Source organism: Mugil cephalus, chromosome 12 (assembly GCF_022458985.1).
Source record: "Mugil cephalus isolate CIBA_MC_2020 chromosome 12, CIBA_Mcephalus_1.1, whole genome shotgun sequence".
In the NCBI taxonomy this organism is placed as follows: Eukaryota; Metazoa; Chordata; class Actinopteri; order Mugiliformes; family Mugilidae; genus Mugil; species Mugil cephalus.
In genome coordinates, this window is record NC_061781.1 from 9,407,873 (window position 1) to 9,429,273 (window position 21,401).

The window sequence follows — 21,401 nt, forward strand, 5'->3', positions numbered from 1 at the left end:
ATGACCGAAGCAAATAATGGACAAAAAAAAATTAATATTGTTAACTCAGACTCTTTTAATGTCTGGAAAAAATGGATTTAATTGCATTTAAATTCAAAACAGTAGAAAAAGAGATGGGAAATATCCCGGGCCATAATTGAATAGACCTAAAATTAAAGTGCCATTTTAAGTACTTTAAGTGCTTTTTCAGAATTACAGTATTGAACTTAAAAACCAACAATTATACATAAAGTGCAATTTCTACTTCTTTCTTTTTCTGGTAGATCAGCCAGAAATATAAATGTTCATTTGACAGACTTAAATCTCCTTTAAACTCCAAGTACCCTCCAGGCGTTTTCTGCTTTGCATATAGATGGCACCGTGGGGTTGCTGCGCAAACCCTTTTTTTTTGCACAATTTGCACAAAAGCACGCTTTTATCAAGGCTTCCATTGGGTAGTTTTGAAAATAAATGTGTCCCTTTGGTCGCCATTAGCCATTAGCCAAGCTCTGACATGTGCATCAGTGTAATCGGTGTACCAGGAAATCGTGCACTGACAAACGTTCCGTGTTATTCAGAATGCAAACTGCGATTAAATGGCTTAGCTTTTTAACGCGTCAATTTGTTTGTAATTAATTAATCGTAATTACCACATTAAAGTCCCTCCCAATATTTACTAACACCATGGACAAATATATACAACACAACAGTCATGCAGTACATTGACATAGGTTGTAGTGTTGTAGTGTTTCCCATAGAATTTCCCATAGAGACTCTAACATCTATTTTTTAATAAAAGCTCCTAATTATGATGCTACCCCAACTATTAAAATGTATTTTCTGTGTAAATGCTGCACAGAATAACAAGATGCCATTTTTTATCAGTCTGTTTAAATTACCGTAACAACACGGATATTGGATTAATATAAACCCACTATAAATCCAATTTATTGGAAACACTTGACTTTCACTCTAACTTTGCTAGGTAGCTCTTACAAGGTTAAGCTAGTTCCATTACATTGCGCCTGGAGTCGTCTCATTCGGGTTTTAACCATCTCTCTTTAAATCATTTTAAATCTCCGCGGTCTAAAAGTCACGAGCACAAACACTGGGTTGTAAAAAGTGGCTGTAACGTAAATTGGTATTAGTGAACAACACAAATGGCCTCTCGTGCTGCGTGAGTTGTCTGCGCCGTTTTCCCCGTCAGGTCAAATTCAGTACAGAACAGTCGAGTGTGGAAGGTGTGGGGTTTCCAAAGCTGTTGGAAACGTGCAAAAATATTTCATTATGAGTAAATTAGATCCTGGCGGGCCACCATAGTATTAATATTGTATGGGAAATACTGGATTGCAAAGGAACTCCATGTACGGCAGAGGGAACAAAGCTTTTGCTGAAGCGAGTCCTCCTCTCCTCTCAATTGTCCAGTATTCAGCTGGAGGGAAGGAGAGAAAAGCAGCAGTACAGCACACGGCCAGTGCCCGACAACAGTATATGTGTTGAGGTACAAGCTGCCAAAAATTACCATTTTGACAGTGCATGTGAAATTTTAGGTTTTGTATGATGAAAACCCCAACACAAGAAAATAGTTCCATGTAATAAGGCCAGTGCAGTCGTTCCTCATACTGTGGTTTAGCTGAAATGGCTGTGACACGGCTGTGATTATTGACCTGTCTATACGGCTCCCTACCTTTGAAATATGATTTTGTAGTTCTGCACTGACACTGTCTGCCATCACCACTCACGTCTGATCTTTTTGTGATTTCGCATCAGAGAAAAAGAACGGCCGCAAAACACAACTCCCTGTAGATGATTTTATAAACGGGCTTCACGAATACCCTGAATTCATATTTCTGCTCGCATTGTGGCGAGGGTGGCTGCTTGGATGTGCTGTGCTCTTTATCGCAGTTTAATTATGCATATCATGGCGAAAATACACTTATTTTTGATAAAAAACTCTCGCTAACGCTCGGAAACGGCAGACATTTCCATCACAACATCATTATACTAAGAAGACATCAGCGTACAAAGCTCTGCTCATTAAAACGAGTGAACAGGTAAATCAAAGAAGAAAAAAATATTCTGAAACAGATTTTAATGAAAATCTGTGCTGGTGATGAAAGAGGGGGTTGCAAAAAGCTAACAAACAGATATCAGATGGGGATGTAGATAACAGCTCTACAGTAAGAGGCTTTGTGGACACACATTAGTAACGTAATTCACTCAAGTAACCTTCAGTACATTTCCTCATTAGACTGCAACGGTTCAGTCTAAATATTCTTCTCATTCCACAGAGATCTCTGATGTTTGCACAAGGAAAAAAAGAACAAATATCAGCCCGCTGTCTGCAGCCTCTACAATTCTACACCTTCAAATATGGAACACGGGGGGAAAAAAAAACAAGAAATACAATATTTTGTGGCTTTTATGCAAATTTGACATTTCCCCTGCCGGTTCCACAGAGCCAGGCTTTCTGTTGACCACAGATACCTGCCTGCATTACTGCTGAGGAAGCAGCGGCAGCCTCTGTTGCATTGAGTCTTCATTATTTGTTATCAACACATTCATATCTGTCAAACAGAAATTACACACATGCGTGTCTAAAAGTAGAGCTGCTCGCGTATTAAATCTAGTTGTGAGGTATATGTCACATGCAGTAAATACACAGACATCTAATAACCGCACCCTTGGGATTTAATTGCACCGCATGGGTTTATTTCTGTTGCATTGAAAAGAAGGTTAAGGCACAGGCATCAGCCTGCTATGGGGTAATTTTCTGTAAGAGGTTCAATCGTTTTTTCAAGTGTCCTAACAAATCTATCAATAAAATTAAATCCTTCATGTGATATAACCAGATGGAATTGTTCGACCAATAGCTTGTTGAATGACATTTTTTAAGAATTTCACAAAACTTAGACCACGGCTTAAATTCCATCCTGCTGCAGAACAACGCTGCAGCATCTTCAGGCGTTCACTAGACCATGACTAATTCATAATTAATTTGCTGCATTTGTAAAATATCTATTACGTTAACAGCTGTGACTACATTAGCGTGTTATTTGGTGATCATGTTAATATACCAAATTGCCTTTAGCGGGGCATGCATTCTGATAGATCATCAAAAAGGAATAGCAATAAAGTCGATAAAGTATTATTTGTGGGAAATAGCCAAGTTGATTCACTTGTGTATAGACTTGGGTGTGTCTCTGTGTAAAGTGCCAGTTTGAAATTTTCTTCTTATCGAGTGTGCAATTATCAACAATAATGCAAAATTAAATGATGACACAAAATGCAAAAACATTTCCCACATTTCCCACCACACTGGGAAGAGGCTACTATATCTGTGTATTATAACAAAACTGTATTTAATTTTTCATTTACTTATTTATTAAATACAGCTGAAAGAGAAAATCAATTGCCATGGTTTTTGGCTGTGCTTTTATTTATTTATTTTTCTGTATTTTTTGTGTTTGGCTGTGGCGTCCATTGTATTCAAGAGAGCGGCTGCTATCGATGGCAGCGCCCCCTGCTGCCAGGAGCGAGGCCTGAGTTTCCAGTATAACGTTTATAGCGAAAGTGAAAGAGCATAAAAAGAAGCTCAGTCCGGTGGTACCATCTGTCCTCATGGGGGACGAGAGCCGCAGGAACATGGATGAACTGTGTGTTCTGTGTTGAGACCAGAGGGAAGTGTACCGTGACTCACCCTCTCAGAAGATTTCTGAGAACGCAAAACAATAACACAAGGAGCTAGAGCTTGGGTGGGCGACCAGGAGGCTGGGTAGACTGGACAGGCTGTTCTGGAGGGAGGCTGGGAACAAAGGCAGACAGGACAGGAACAGGTACGGAAGCAGGAGCCATCTCGGGTTCGAGCATGAAAGCAGGAACAGGAACAGGAACAGAGGAGACCCTCGGAGTGGTAACAGAAACAGGAGCGGTGAACAGCATCCCACATCAATGGGAAGGAGCGTCCAACGCCAGCGTGAGATCAGGTGGGATTCCCAGCAAAAAGCATTTAATGATAACAAAGTCCAACATAAAGCAGTGATGATGTGTAAATCACAGGTGAAACGAATCAGGGCAATCAATGGAAAACACAGGGAGCAAAACAAAACAGGAAAGCAAGGAACTCAGCAAAATAAAACAGGAAGTTCAAAATATGTTCAGAGTAAATGACAAGGACACGGAATCATGATTTATCTGACCATCGAATCAGAAGCTGACGATGCCGTGGGCCACAGAGAAGGCCTGAGAATACCAACTAGAAATGTGATTGGTTAAAGGAACAGCATCATTACAATGTGTCTCAAGCTTCCAGTTTTAATTGTGAAGGACCAGGCAGATTTCTTTGGCTCTGACAACACATGACGGCTGAAATATGATTGGATGAAAGCTGTAATTCAAAGTTACGCCACTATTGGGAATAATATTGAAATGCAAGTCAGTGATTTTGATTTTCAGGCCAGCGGAGAAGGCTTTGTTGGCCCTGACGACCACCATTGGTGTATATAAACAGTACCAGTCGATGGTTCAATGGTTTTACTTTATTCTTATTTAATACTAGATTAATACTGAAACCATCCAAACTATGTAGGAACACTTACTGAATTATGTTGTGTTGTAAAGAGGTAGGGTTAGTACCCAGTTCTTTATAGTTAATAACCCTGTTTTAATTCATACTTTGGCAAGAACCAATCAATGAAGTAACAAGAAACAACACTACATCATAACATCAAAACTTTAAGACGTGAAGGTCACTTAATGCACAGCAACTTTATAAAGAATTTGACTGTATCCTTTTAAGTGCAGTCATGGAGACTGAGCAGAACCCATGTAAGCAGGCATCCTCGGCAAACCTCCAGAACCCAACATGCAAAACATATTTTAGTCTTTTCATTTAACATAATTCAATGTAGCAAATAACAGAAAATGAAGAAAAAAAAAACATTGAATTAGAAGCTGTGTCCAAACTTTTGACTGCTACTGTACAAGAAATCACCAAATCTGCTACAAACATTCATGCTCTCGTAGCGATGAATACATTCGATTTTAAAGACCTCTTTATGGGTTTAATGAAGACTGTGGCCTCCAGGGGAAGCCAGCGAGGCTTCAGAGTTTAGGTCTTGAAAAATTACTATTTGATTAGCAGCGCTGCTGTTCAGAGAGCGGGAAGCTGTGTGTTTTAAGATTAGAAAAAACAAAAAAAAAAACTGCGGTGGGTCCCACAGCTTCCGCTCCGACAAACACACCTAGAAATGCTGCAAGATGTCCTCACTTTTACCCCTTTAATTATTTTATTAAATTTGCCACTTATTGTCAACACTGTGTACAATTTTAAATAGCGTCATGATTAGCTACTTCTGACTTTCCTCGCGAAATCAAGAAAAAAAAAAAAGGCTAATGGAGAAACTCTTGTCAATCTATCACTGTCTGAACATGAACTTTCATTTTGGGTTTTTCAGTCCCAGCTCTCTGCCAACACAAGACTATCAGCTCGCACAGGTGTGCAGCGTTTGTCTAATTAGCCTCTCCTCTGGAAACTGTAGGCAAAGCAGGTTCCTTGGCTGATGCTCCAATTCAGCTGCTCGCTAGTCCTACGAGGAGTTGGAACTACGATTTAGCCGTAATGCACGTGGCCTGTCGTACGTCACGACTGCTACCCTTTATTAAGAGACTCGCTTTTTGGAAAAGGTTTGGGCATTTTAGATGCGTCCAGGGAGAGTTTTCTTGACTGAACGTGGCTCGCTCGTCATATTAAAACACCACCACCCCCACAGTTTGCGTGCGCGTTGAATAGATTGGTAACCGCTACTATTTTATGTCCTGGGTTAAGATGTTTCTCTCGGTGTTAAAAGCAAAGCTGAGAGTGAGATATAGAGAGTTTCCCCCAGAACGAGAGAAAGAAGGGGCAATTCAGAGAGCTGACAAGAGAACAAAAAAAAAAAAAAACAAACAAAGTGGAACCGGGGACATTACAAGGAAACACAAAGCCGTAATGTTGCTTGGTTGCTTGTGAAAATTGGGTGTCAAGCAGCACTGTCATTTTTAAATCCATTACTGATTGTTGCAGGCGAACACACTGCCTGCAGGACTTCTTTGTTCCTGATTTAGATCTGCTGCTGACCACCCACTGTGGTACCAGAAGTTATTTGGTTAACATGGCAAAAAGGCTGAGAGAGGTTTTCACTTCAGCAACTGCAGTGAATCAGCTCATTTTTAAGCTCAGCCGTTTTCTGTTTATTGGTGATCCCTCTTTGATTTTAGGCTATCATTTAACCGTGGCAGTTATAATACTTCGTGAGTTTAGAATTTTTATGTCTCAATAGATAATCGGTTCATTGTTTTTGCTTATGAGGAGGGGGGCAGACACGCTCTTTCAATTGCAGCCACAGAAGGATGGATTCTTTTGCGCGAGCTGATAAAGCTGTCAACCTTTTCTCGCGGAGAGATCCTCCAGTTCTACAAACTGCGTTTATTTCCCAGTAAACAGGCCGAAGATGAGAAATGTTGAAGGGTCATTTTCTTTCAACATTTTTATTCGTAAGTGAGTTTTTGCATTTGGGAAATGGAAAAGCAAGAAGTGATCATGAGCTCGGCAAAAAAAAAAAAAAAAAAAAAAAAAACGCCTGTTAATGTTCTCGCAAAATGAGACATTATTCATAGGGTCAAAAATAACTTGAAGGTCAGCGACATTTAATCCGCTGCATCTCATGTTTAAGGCATCAAACACAAAGCAGGCCTCGGCTTTGGAGTGTAATTGGCTCTGACAAACAAATATAATGCCATCCACTCCTTGAACGGTTTTCATGCGCCAGATGTGGCTGCGTGTTTTTTATTCACATTTGGTATTTAGTCATGGCGTGGACTGTGAGCTTTCATTCCCTCTGTGAGACTGTAAATAAGCCCAGCTTCCTCTGGGAGTGACTACATAAAACACTCTGTGGTTAGCAGACCTCGGTGCCTGCCAGAGGCATAGCTAAACCATGGACGCCTCACTTCTATCAAGTAAAAGCAATATCCTACATATCTCTGGTTATCTTGCCAAAGAATACACCATCAAAACACAATCCTCCTTAAAAAAAAAAAAAAAAAAAAAAAAGGAAAAGAAAAAGAAATGTCTGAAAGACTGCAACAACAAAAAAAAAAACATAAGGGACGAACGGCATTATTGAGTCCCTGAAGGAGCTGCTCTATTTTAACCAGCCAAATAGATCAGACTGACTGTTTGAATCTCATTATTCTTAACGTTCAGTGATTTATAATTCACAGTTGTGATTCACAGATCAAATGCATCTAGAGAAACGTTTAGAAAAAAAAATAAAAAAAGAGGTTTCTTTTGTTCATCTATTCATCCCCAGTGCTTTCACATGTCTGTTGTCCTCAGTGACTTGACTTGGCATGTGTGTTTATGGCGCTTGAATTCACTTTTAAATATGCCTTCTCTCTGGAGGTCCCAGCCCCTTGTGATGTGACTCGCATGACTAATTCCGTTTAAAGGGGACTAACATGCATTAGGGCTCTCAGTTTTCTGCCTGCCATTTGCATAATTTTGTTTGGCAACCTGGAAAAGGGCCATTAACAGCACCAAGACACACACTGTAAAGGGGCAGGAGAGGCGGCTGATCGATACTTTATTTCAACACGTTTAGCGGCATCGGGGTCCGGATCAGGATGCGTTCACTAATTCAAATTCTTGCGGGAGTCTTGTGATGCTACCATTAGTTCCTGATAAGGAAACACTGTTGTACTGCCTCTCTTAATCTCTGACAGACACATTCCCTCAATCGATAGTCTTTTACTTTTTTTTGTTGCCAAGACAAGATTGATTGCCAGGAGTTGCCTTGTGCTCAATTCCACTTCTCGCTCCCCTCATTATTGTTTCAATTAGGCATTCCCCAGGGACCTTGTTTGGGGTGGCATTCAAATGCGGTGACCTCCTGCGATTCGCATCAAACGCCACACGCTTGGCAAAACAACCTCTGACACCAACTTTTATTCAGGTCAAGAAGTGAAAGCGCCCATTCCAAACAAGTGGATTAAGCAGGAGGGGGTCCGTGTGCGGGGGAGCGCGGGGATGACCGGGGGAAGTTGCGACTCGCGCCAGTGAAGAGGAAATAATCACAATGTTACCTTCTCATGAATAATTAACTTCCCTGTTTCTATTTTAGCCCCGGCTGAAAATGCAGCATTTTCGTCCGTGGGTCTGAGGCGGTGTGCGACGGTGTTTTTTGACAGCTGTATTACTGCTGATAAGCGAGCCTGTGCGAGCTGATCAAGTAGTGAGACAAGCGTTCAGAGCAGCAGCAGCACAGCAGCAGCAGCGCTGTAGTCACTAGGAGCCGTGGCGGCAGAAGCAGCAGCAGCACTATCAGTCACAGCGCAGGCAGCAGCGACAGCAGCAGCAGCAACAAACTCTCTCCCCGTGTTTTTCTCTTCTTTCTGGAGTTTTTTTTCCCTGCTCGGAGGACGGACGCCACGGAAGTAGGAGGGAAGTGATCCGTGGGCTGATAGCTGCCATCAAAAACAAAACCAAAACGCAGACCTGGCTGCCCCCATGCCTATCGAATTTGTTTGCAAAATCAAATTTGCAGAGGAGGATGAGAAGCAGAAAAACAAGCAGGATGGGGACAAGGAGAGTCTGATCGAGGAGAGCTGCGCCCCTCCGGCCAAGGACTTGGCTGGGTTTGCTAACTCCTGCTCCCTCCATGGGATTAACCATATCTTTGTCTCTGGTCGCCTGGGCATCCGGCAGACTCTCTGGGCTCTCGCCTTTTTGACTTCGCTGGGGCTGTTTCTGTATCAAGCGGCAAAGTGTGCCATCTCTTACCTGGAGCACCCTCATGTCACCGCTCTGAACGAGGAGGCGACCCCCGAGATGGTTTTCCCCGCCGTGACCATCTGCAACATCAACCGCTTTCGCTTCTCCGCGCTGACCGACGCCGATATCTACCACTTGGCTAACTTGACGGGGCTGCCCCCCAAAAACAGGGACGGGCACAAACCCACTGATTTAATGTATCCTGCTCCCGACATGCAGGACATCTTCAACAGGACGGGACACCAGTTAGAAGAGATGCTCATGAGCTGCAATTTCAGTGGACAGAACTGCTCAGTGGAGGACTTCTCTGTGGTGAGTGCAAAAGTTTCCCAAAGTTCTGATTTGCCTGACTCTTACAGTGGCTTCATCAAAACTTTTTTTTTTTCTGAGAGACAAATTGCATTAAAATTTTGTTAAATAAAAAATTTCTGGTGCGGCACAGGTGCGCAACTTCACAGAGTTCTTCTTTCTTGCGCATAACTACGGCTAAGCGTGAAAGCAAAACAAGCACTTTGAGGCGAGAACAACTGAATTCTCTTTGCGTTTGTAGTCTTCTCAGGGGGGTAGGGTGGGGGGGGGCCATGTGCTTCCCACGACGCAGTTCTGCATGCAACATTCATGTCTTTGACTCAGTCATCGAGCTGTGTCTCTTCTCGCTAAGTTCTTCGCAGCAACAGTGTTTCTCTTCAGCCGAGCCTGTACCAGAATCTGTTATGTCAAAGAACAAAGGCTGCTCCCACAGAAGAAAACACGGGGAGCTGTCGTGCGTGGCTGTGTACTTTTCCGAGGCAAACTGTGCTTTAATGTTACCTCCAACCCCGGCAGCTGAGAGCGCGCCGCACCAAAATTGTCATCGAAAATAGCAGAGTCTCTACTTCCCCTCTTTTCCACCTCTCCCTGTCGCTCCCACTCTCTCTTCCTGACATTGCAGAGCAGCTGCCTCCCTCTCCCTCGCTCTCTCGCTCTCTCTGAGCTCTTGTACCTTTCAGGAGGGAAGGAGTAATGCTTCTGCAACGTTGTATTTCAATCCTGCCGCTGTTAAGATTAAATATTTAAAGACCGACATACATGATTTTTGCATTAGCCAGATTGACTAAAAGGAATGAAACAATTTCCATGAGAGGAAAAAGAGCACAAGTGTGTGTACGAGAAAGACAGAGAGGAAAAGAGAGAGAGGAAGAGAGAGAGAGGAAGGGATCAGGTAGGAAAGAGGGAGAGTTTGCGCCTGTGTTCTGTGCACTATTTATTAAAGGCACTGTCCTTGCAGGAGATGGATTTCCCCATCTCTCCTGCAGGAATAGGAATATGCAATTGGTTTAGTGATGATAAAGTGCGGTTGTCAAGTCTTAATAGGGTATGTTGAACATTGATATGCTCACCTTCCTGAGACCTAAAGATTCTGTCTTATCACGGGGACGGCCCTGCATTACGTCCGCTGTGCCGGATGACACCAAAGAAATAATGCCATTTCACTGCTCCCCTCTCCAACAACATATTTATTTGTTTTTCTTTGTCTAACAAGAGAAAGTTACCTGTGACGTGACAACGGGTCCTCCGCCGACAAATCCTCTCCATTGTTCTGTCCGGCTAAAGGAAAATGTCACGTTCCTCGAGGGGGGGGTGCGCAAAAGTTTGACCAAAAAAAAAAAAAAAAAAAAAATGGTCTGAGGCGGCAACACCACTGCAAAAGTTTATTGTGTGCTTCTGGCGTGCTTGACGGCAACGTCCTCTGACACTTTGACAATCACCCCTCCCTGAGTACATTAATTAGCAGACAGTCCTGACATCCAGGAAATGTCTGTCCCATGTCAGTCGATGGAACGTCCTGTAGCTGTCTTTGGACACTGGGCGACTTCATCACCGATTAGGATCCTGTTGAAGTTCCCTAAGCTGCTGTTTCCTCTCTGTCAGCTGTGTGATCTGCATTTTGGGAGGCTGTCAGTTAGATTTGTTACAGGCTACTTGCTGCCTGTACGCATGACAAATCACTTACTCCGAGTCCTGGTGGGGGAAACACAACTGGGAGCGCGGGGGGGGGGGGACTGGGAGTAGTGGGAGCAGAATGTAAAAGTGCAAATCCTGCTCGGTCACATGTCGTTGTGTGTGTGTGTGCGTGCGTGTATGTTCTAGCTACAAACTGCATGTCATTTGTTATGGCAGGGGAGCCATTATTACCGGTGACGTACTATTAATCACATGCAGGCATGTACAAACCCACATACACACATACAAAGGAGCCCTGCACAAATCGGTCATTATTCTCCCTCTCACGGGGCCCTCCTTCAGGATCCGCTTCTTGTGTTGTGTTTTCATTCGATTGATCATCCTGGGAGTTGCAGATGTTTTAGTAGGGCTCTTGGCAAAATTGCACAATGAAATATAATTACGCTATTTTCCGCCATTTTTGCTTTTCTGTAAACAAACCATATTCTCTGCGTTTTTTTTTTTTTCCCCCTCTCTGAATGTCGTATTAAATTTACTGCAAATGCTCATTCATCTTTGCATTAGAATGGTACATTTGGTGTCTCAAATGTGTGTTCAGTTGTGAATGTAAACAAGGATATTTATCACATTTATCAGCTATTGATAAATTTTAGTTTTTCCCAGAACATTATGAATTGACCTCTGTGCATTCACAGTTCATAAGAGTTGAATAAATGTGAGTCTCAAGGCCACGCAAAATTGTCTGGCTGCTCTAATATATGGTAGGAAAATACATAATCACGTAGCAGAGAAATTTGTTTTCCTCCTTCCCAGCATCGGAGGCCGCCATGATTATTTGATGTAGGTAATAAGGCCATTCTTTATAATTAAAAATTACATTATTGACTTGGATTAATCACGGAAGATAACGCTGATTCAACAAGCCATGAATAAATAGATTAATATTTTTCTTCCAGTCCAACTCTGAATAATTGTTCATCTATTGTGCTGTCCCCGAGATGAGCAGCAAGGCCTTTGGCTTTTTTTTCTTCTTCTTCTTCTTTTTTTTTTAACAGAGCTCCGAATTGGTTTGCTCTGACTCTCAGCTGTGTTTGCTGCTGCATTATCAGATTTTGCTCTCAGCAAGGACAGATCCCTTCTGCATATATTCATGGAGATAACTAAACAGCTATAGGGTGGCATGTGAGGTGATCTATAAAAACCTGGGCTAACAGGGACACCTCTGAAGAGCTCTCCGCCTGCAATTTGTCATTTCACTGACTGAAGCCTCTATTGTGTGTTTTATAGATAATTGAATGTTTAATGGTGTAAGCCACGGATGATTTTCACCCTCTCCCCTGGTCCTGTCCTTCCTCGCGGGATGAAATCTTAAACCGCATTAATGTAAATCAATAGCACATAGAAACGGCGCAAGAGGGACATTATAGTGAGTTGATCTCATTGGGTATAGTGCCCTTGTGTCGGTAATGAGTACAAAGAACAGGTGACAAAAAATCTAAAATATAATTACAGTATAAATGGGAAAAGCAAAGCGAGTCCCTTATGGTAACAGGCCGTGGATTCGGCGTACACTTAGAGCTAGAGTTTGTACCCGTAATGTGCAGCATAAGACCGTGAGGTGCAATCAGACAGAGATGACTCACAAGAGCAACTACACGTCTGGTCGAGTGCCCCGGCTCAGTTTTGAAGCATGTTTTTTTTTCTTTTTTTACACAACATTAACTTTGTACTTTTTAAGATGGAGGGTGAGTTTGTCAGTGTCTTACTCAGACACGATGCGGTGAGTAAGAGGTGGGTCAAGCCGACGCGTCCGTGGGAATTGCGCGACTTTTTGTGCATTGTCACAAGACCTACAGCAGTTCAGGTGCCGGCTTCCATTTCAGTTATATATATATATATATGTGTGTGTGTGTGTGTGTGTGTGTGTGTGTGTGTGTGTGTTTGTGGGAAAATATACTCTGTGCATGTGCAGACGACTGTGACAGTATCCCCTTCCCTAGTGGGTCCAAAGCCTGCACACGAATCCCCACATGCATGCACACACATCCGCGCACGTCTCCCCCAGCAACCCGCCTCCCCCCCCGGTGGAGGGTGGAGGGTGGAGAGGGCCGAGTGTGGGAGCGTGAAAGTGACTGGCTATCTGGACTGGCTTCGTCTCCAACAGCCTGTCAATTAGCCGTCTACAGTTCCAGTGCTGTGGGAGTCCCTGCAGCTTAACATGCTGTCTGATATCTGATCCACACCCCCAACCCTGGAGGCCAGTGCTGAGCGTTATTACGCCTCCCCCCCTCCCTCCCCCACACGTTGTAAGCAAACAAACGCACACAGTCTTTTCTTGTCTCTAACCCCTCTTAGAAAATGTAAAAGGAAAAAAAAAAAAAAAACAACACAGATTCCATATCTCGGAGGCAAAGGAACAGACTACTGCTTCGGCAACACACTTCAGTCCCACTGCACCTCTTCCTCACCTTCTCCTCCTCTTCCAGTGTATCAGAGGAAGATGAATTGCGCCGCGATTGGTCGGCTGCTCCCCCTGATATGCATCACCACTGTCTAATCAGATGAAACCCACCTGTGACCAGCCACTAGATAACACCAATATGCAAACAGTTTATATTTGGGAAGATTTGCCTTTTTCTATCGCTCCCTGAGCCGGTTTTAAAACCTCTCACGGTGCCTCGCTTCGGAGCGCTCGGTTTGATGAGGAGAATCTGTGGCTCAGGGATGGCTTTTAACTCTACGATAAAGGCTTCCGATGCCGTGGTACTGCTAAACCCTGCTGCTCTAACCCCTGGGAGTCTTTTACTCACACAGACATTTGTCTCTTTCTGACAAGTCATACACCAAGCTGTTGGTGGTGTTAATGCGTCTCCACACACACACACACACACACGCACGCACACTCACAAACATGTGTATTTAGAGTGTGTGCGGTGTAGATGTAATGCTTCCCCATACAAACACACAGGTCTCATCGCAGATTGAGAGAGTTGGCTCGCAAGATTGATCATGACTCCTGAATGGGTGCCCCTCCCTCTCTGGAGGATCAATACATCCTTCAGTCAGATTGCTTCCCTGCTCTTCCCACTCGGCGCCTGGTGTGACTAATTATCTTGTGCCTGTGTTTTGGGCCCAGTCTCAGCTGCATTTGTTAATGCTGTGAGAGTTTGCAGAGAATTTGATCTTTGGAACAAGATATCTGTTTGTTTTAGCGTATATCCAGCCCAAATCAATCAATATACACTGTCTACCTTTTCCCTGAAGGGACACTGAAATTATCGAGCAATGCGAGATGACTCACAGCTTTCACTGTGCGGAGATGTAGAGGAACGAGCGATGTGATAACGTGGAATGAAATTAGTTAAAAAAAAAAAGTTGGATCTAAAAATCAAAACACCCATATTTTATACACCCACTTGCCACTTTACTAGGTACACCTGTTCAATTGATTTTTAACAATAAATAGCTAACCAGCCAATCACATGGCTGCAGTTCAAGGCATTTAGTGATGTAGATGTGATCAAGACAACTTGCTGAAGTTCAAACTGAGCATCAGAATGGGGAAGAAAGGGGATTTAAGTGACTTTGAATATGGTTTGGTTGTTGTCGAGACAGAGACAGTCGACTACTGAGATTTTCACACACAACCATCTCTAGGGTTTACAGAGAATGGTCCAAAAAAGAGAAAATATCTAGTGAGCGGCAGCTGTGTGGATGAAAATGCTTTGTTGATGTGAGAGGACAGAGGAGAATGGGGAGACTGGTTGGAGATGATAGAAAGGCAACAGTATCACAAATAACCACTGGTTACAACCAAGGAATGCAGAATACCATCTCTGAACGCACAACACGTCCAACCTTGAAGAAGATGGTGCTACAGCAGCAGAAGACCACACCGAGAGCCACTCCTGTCAGCTAAGAACAGGAAACTCAGACTACAGTTTGACAATAGAAGATTGGAAAAACGTTGCCTGGTCTGATGAGTCTCGGTTTCAGCTGCAACATTCAGATGTCAGGGTCAGAATTTGGTGTAAACAGCATGAAAGCATGGATCCATCCTGTCTTGTATCAATGGTTCAGGCTGGTGTGGTGGTGTAATGATGTGGGGGAAATTTTCTTGACACACTTTGGCCCCTTAGTACAAACTGAGCATAGTTTAAATGCCACAGCCTACCTGAGTATTGTTGCTGACCATGTCCATCCCTTTATGACCACAGTGTACCATCTTCTGACGGCTACTTCCAGCAGAATAATGCACCATGTCACAAAGCTCATATCATCTCAAACTGGTTTCTTGAACATGAAAATGAGTTCACTGTACTCCAGTGGCCTCCACAGTCACCAGATCTCAATCCAATAACGGGAGATTCACATCATAGATGTGCAGCCAACAAATCTGCAGCAACTGTGTGATGCCATCATGTCAATATGGACAAAAATCTGAGGGATATTTCTAACACCTTGTTGAAAATATGCCACGAAGAATTAAGGCAGTTCTGAAGGCAAAAGGGGGTCCAGCCTTTTACTGGCAAGGTGTACCTAATGAAGTGGCAGGTGAGTGTATGTCTATAATGTACATTGAGTTCCCTCAAATACATCTATCTTAAATGTGTATCTGCTAATGGGTAGTCTAATGAAATGGAAATCTAGAAAAACCTGGATGGGTGCTTGTACACAAATCCACATTGAGCATGTAATGACAGATGTCAGACATGGCATTTTCAAGGGTTCATTTGTATCATCGAACAAATACATCTCCACTTACACTGCCCACAGCATGTATTATTTTCTTTCAAAAGACTCACTAGCCATTGTGTTAAAGAAAAGACCGAGTAAAGCTAATCAATGATTTGAGCAGTAAGTATGTATTTGTCTCCCTCCCAAACATGTAGTTAACTCAAACTCATCTTGGTTAATGAAGTATTCTAGCCCATCTGTCGTAATAAGGACTTTTTCTTACACTTTTGCGGTGATAATGAACCGTATTCAACGTGCGTATGAGTATGATTAAGAAAGCCTTTTGGCCAGGCTTGCTTTAAATATACACTTGTCTTCTTGGCTGCCAGTGTGAGCTTTTTATTTTGTCGTGTTTCCCGCTCTGTGAATACATTAGTGGAAATTCCTCTGAAAAATTAACCAAGCTTGCTTTTAGGGTTAGTGCTTCTTCATTCCCCGTCGGCCGTAAGGTTTAATTACTCAGTGAGAGATAGCACGTGGGAAGTGGACAAAAAAGTAGAGACACCTTACAAAGTCATTCTTGACTTTACAGGGGTGGTATTCTCACTGGAAATTTAAAATATGTATATAAATATATAAATCTTGGTATGGTTGAATGGGTTGATTATTATACTTTATTCAAAAAGCTTTGTGCTAATGTGCGGAAAGGAATTTCTATTTAAATATTACTCCCAGAGAAAGTGTTCACTCGAGATCATGGACTTGAGCCACCAAATTAGTGGTTTCAAATGATTGTTCAGTGTGTGGGATCATTTTGAGCACTGACCAGAAAATATCGAACGTTCCGTACTTGACGTCTTCTTGCAGCCATCTGTGGATTTTGAATATATGCGAGACGTAAAAAAGATCTCAAAATACATCCAAACTCAGATGTATTTAAAGCAGGGGTCTTCAACATTTTCCAGGCCAAGGACCCTCAAACTGATGGAGAGATTAAGGAGTGGCCCCCTACCTACTATATGTGTTCTATATTAAACTTGGCCTAGTGCTGTTTATAAATACATTCATCCCAATGTCTGTTTAAAGAAATTTAAATTTGTAGGGGAGAATAAATAAATATAAATGTATGTATATATATATAAAAAATGTCTAGTCAACCAAAGACTTTTCGACCGCCCTGCAGTGCCTCCGCGTACCCTGTAGGGGTCGCGGTCCCCCTGTTGAAGACCTATGATTTCAAGGATAAACGTCCCCAAAATTGTCAGACTACACTAAAGTTCCTCATGAGGCGTAATAGCTTTTTTTTCTGAGGTAGCTCTGGTGACTTTATATGTTGAAATGAGGCGTTTCCAACATAGCATGTGAAATACTGACCTTCAAAACTTCTACTGAGCCCAGTTTGACCAATAGCCTGTGAGGCCCAGTGGTCAAAGTGATGTAAAGCTGAGGCGAAATACATTTCTAAATAAATCTTCATGGAAATCAGTCTGTGAAACAGATGATGTCAAAAACACTAACCTCCGGGAGGTGAGATTGTCAGACATTTTGCATCGTCTCTGTGGACATCCCTGAGGCCGACCACATCACAACAACAACTTACAATCTATTTTCAGGTGTTGTTGCTGGCTCTATGCAAGCCATGTATGTCTGATGTTTTAAGTAGATTTGAAATGTAGAAATCGCGGCCAGTGTGACATGGATGAAAATGTCAGTCCGTTACAACTGAGCCGATGGAAATTGCATACAGCACAAATGTCAAAGTGAATATTTACCCCTGGCATAGTCTGAACATGAGGGGCTCGTCTGTCCGCTTGGCTGGACACTTGGCCCTTATTCTGAATTATGTCTAATGTCACACACTTGGCTGTGCCTCTTGCTGCTTTTTCTTTTTCTTTTTTTTTTTGCGTGTGTGTTTATTACCACACATACACAAATCCGCTTTCTAATGCCCCTTTTCTGTCTCTTTTTTTCCCACTCTCCTCTGGTCCTCATTACCACTGGCCACAGCTAATGCATGCAAGGGTAGAACACTGGTTTATAGACACTAAGGTGTCATGACAGGTGTGATATTTTGTTTGAATCTACGTGACTTTGGGGTTTAAACCACCTGAACAGGCATGGCTGTATGACGGTGTCTGGCGTACCTTGGAGCTTCCTCTCGGGAGATGCATGTGATGATCTTTGAAATGGCTTGGAGGCTGACTCACAAGCAAATGCACTGAATACATTTTTTTTTTCCTCTGCCCTGCCCCTTACATTTTATATTGCTTAATATTGTACAACATACCAGGATAGAAAACACTGAATAATTCAAGCTAATGCTTTCCTAACGTCAGTAGTGCCTACTGGCTATCTTTGAGGCCATTTGATGAGGAGGGACTCTTGTTGTGTTTATTCGGTTCTAAGAGGAATCGATAGTGGTTTAAAAAACCCACTAAAACGACTTTTTTTCTATTGCCGTTGAAGAGTTTCTGCACAGATAAAGCTTAGCATCCGTCAGAGCTACTTTATTCACAATACCAAACGATCGGACGCCTTAATCCTGTCCCGTCACAGTTCGTATTAGACTAAATGATTGGAGGAAAATGTGTAATTAGAGCTACTACTCTACTTGTCTGTACAATACATTCAAATCGAGCCTTTCAGCGCTGTATTGTAATGACACACTGCTGGTAAGTAACATGTGTATGATTTTGGCTGACAACACGCAGCTGACAGCTGTGCGGTTTAGCTGCCAGAGCTAGCGTTAGCTTCACACACTGACAGGAAGTTATTTCACCGTTGATGTGTTGCTCTTAAAAGTTTAACTGGGAGATTACAGCAGCCCTCAGCCTGCAGTCGTCTGCAGCTGACAACTCGAGATATATCCGCCGACATTGCTTATGTACTTTTCCGTGTAGCGGCAAAGAAAGAGAAAATGCAACTCACTTTTTATTGAATTAAATGTCTTTGACACAGCCGCCTTTACCCACTTCCTAAAATCTAAATCACTTTTGTAGATCTGAGCTTCTAAAGCAGACTCTTTAACTTAAATGTCCACTGGCCACCGATTATGAAGGTGCTTATTCATACAAGTTATCAGTAATATGCTAGTTTATCATTTTTAGTTTGGAGCAAATTCTTCATTCTCAACAAAGAGTGTTGTTGCATCCATCTGCAGATTGTTGTTTCATCCTATTTCCCTCTTCCTCTCTCCTTCCTTTCTGTCTTTACAATAATCAATGTATTGTTTTTCATACATTTGCATAGTCACAATGTACGATCATGCCCAGGCCTGAAATACAGCACCTTACGTCCTCCACACGTGTGCCTACTGTATTATTATATGCACCTTCTCTCTCTTTCCCCCTCTTTTTTTTCCCTTCAGTGTAAAACAGCCTGCCACCCAGCAGGATTTGCCTCCTCCTCGCATGCGATGCGTTCGCGTCTCGTTTGGGTAATATGTTAATATGTGGACATTAAATCTTTCACCTGATGCTGGCAGCGCTCGTCGGGCCGCCTCTGTCCTTGTTGACAAAACACTTGACCTTCAGGTGCAGCAAAATGTCATCTGATTTCGCACGCCCAGTTTGAATTGCCACTCATTTTGTCATCCAAGCATTGCGTTTCGGTTAGGGAGTGTCAGGGCAAATGCATTACAGTGTAATGAGCACGTCTGATGGAGGAGACTCGTGCTCATCAGGGCCTCTAATGACATTTCAGTTTAGCATTTGCATAACTCTGTTTTCCAGTGTAAATATAAAGAAAATGAAAACTGATGGATGTTCAATACACGGGATTCTTTAGCTTTGATCATTTGTGAGTTGAATATATGTGAAGCTCTCCGAGCTCTTACGCCCTGCGTGACACAGATTTATGCTCTCATGCTTTAATCTTTGAAGTGGCAATAATGCTGAAAAACGCGACTTTATGCAAAATGACAGTGAGGGGAAACCTTAGAGCACTAAGGTCTTGAAACATTGACGATGAGATCATGGGCTGCTTTATCATTATACATGTATAATGCAGTTGCTCATATATCAAGTAAACATGCAACCCTTTTCCTTCCCTAATTCGTTCCTTTACTTAGCACAGAAGCTTTTTGTCCAGCGTAACGTCTGTAAAGCTATATTTACCTACATTCGTCACGCGGCCGCTAAGTCACTGTTGGGCTTGTTTGTTTAAACAAGCATGTAACTGTAATCTTGTTTCCGAATGGTGTTGTCAAGATTAATTCAGTGTTTTCCTAATGCATGCTAATGAGAAAGTTGTGTGCATTTGATTGTCAATAACGTGAAATACGGCTCTGCTCCCTAAATGCTGGCCCCGTTCAATATCCTATTAAAGTTGAATCACAGATAACTTGGCGCGCATCAGGAAAGCAATCTGAAATTTGTGCTGACATTGATCCAGCAGGAAGGAGACCTATTGCTCCGATTAACACTGTTGCCCCAGGAGAGGAGTCCCTTGACCATTAATAGCCCACTGTCCTAGATTTTACTTGGACCATATAAAATGCTTTTATTTATGAGACACATAGTGGCAAAGCATCATGGATGCCGGCCCGACCTATCCCCTGGTGCTTTGTTGTTCATTGCGATGTGATTCATTTCCAGGTAATATCCAGCCCATATTATTACTTTTATCTGGTAACATGACATTTGCCGTTTTTGATTACTTTGATGGTTTGAAATCCCTCTCACGTAACCATTTACTGGGACGCCGAATTAAATGATAAGATTTATGTCTTTAAATGGCGTAAAACATCAGTGATAATAGAACTTCTTTGACACGTACAAAGTAGTTCTGGCCACTGTGGAGCGTCGACTCCGTCTGAAATGCAGATGGACGCAAAGAATCAGATCAAAGCATTTGCATGGTCAGTAGGAGCTAATATTCTCCTGTTGAACAAATTATCTAAAAAATGCATAATCACTCCCCTCAGCCCAATTCATTTCATTCAGACCAGTTGTGGTTGCATGAGACATTTTTAATTCAGATTGTTAGCTTAATGCTTTTTTTTGTTTCCAAAGTCAACTTTATTGCCAACTGCAACATGTGCAACACATATACAGGACTGAAATTTCCTTCCTCAAAGCCCTACGGTGCAGCGACCTAATTAAAAAATAAATGTGTAAAATTATTAACACAGCTTGACCTCTATATAAAACACACAAATTCAAAGTTTCAGGTGCATAGTTGTAGCGGAGCCTTTAGTTTGTTGTTGTAATGAAGCATGTCCGTACGTTGTACGAATGACGGTGGTCGGTGCATTTCAGCCATTTCATTTTGGTTTTACCCACTTTAACAATGTCCCACTCATTTTGTTGTTATGTAGAAAATACTTGAAAAAGCTGAAATCAAATACTGGTTTCAATATGCAGAGACAAGAATATAATCTGATTTCCTTCAATCCTTTCAGGAACACTATAATGGGCCTGTTGTTAACCTAATGTCAGAATAAGAGTTTGTCATGTTTCTTCTTGGAAGTATCTGTTCAACTATTGTGTATTATCTTTGGCCCCACGTAGCTTATTGATTCCACTGTTAATAGGAATCTGTTAGCGGTTCCATCAGGAAGTTTTCACTTGCTAACGACAGATTCCAGAGACTTTTTCAGCGGGAAAGCTGCAGTTATATATGTTGTTTGCATGTAGAAGATATATCATGATGTGCTATTATTCACTGGTAATGTTAATACTGACAACAACATCTTGGAATTCCACCTGTTTATATCAGGGTGCCATGATCTCAGATCTGAAAACATTTCCAGCTCTTGCAAATGGAACATAACATTAGTTCATTAGTATTGCGGACCATAGTTGTTTAGATTTGTTGCCAGGGCAACTGCAGTGGTGAGCTGAATGAAGATGGTCGCCACAGGAAAAGTGAAACAAACTCTGGCGCTCGGCTGTTGATGGATCAGTGTCAGGTGGTTTGTTCTCCAGACTGATGGCTTTCATCTAAACGATATCATCCGCATTATGGGATAAATTGGCACGCCTGGTTT

General features: G+C 42.3%; 1 protein-coding gene across 1 annotated transcript in view; it reads left to right on the forward strand.

Annotated features, from left to right (window-relative positions):
• The first annotated feature begins 7,870 nt into the window (after window positions 1-7,870).
• asic4a (acid-sensing (proton-gated) ion channel family member 4a) overlaps window positions 7,871-21,401 on the forward strand; it is an 86,496-nt gene continuing 72,965 nt past the window's right edge. The window contains exon 1 of the mRNA XM_047602021.1: window positions 7,871-9,103. Within this exon, the coding sequence (XP_047457977.1) occupies window positions 8,528-9,103 (576 nt within the window). The 5' untranslated portion in view covers window positions 7,871-8,527. The remainder of the gene's footprint in view (window positions 9,104-21,401) is intronic.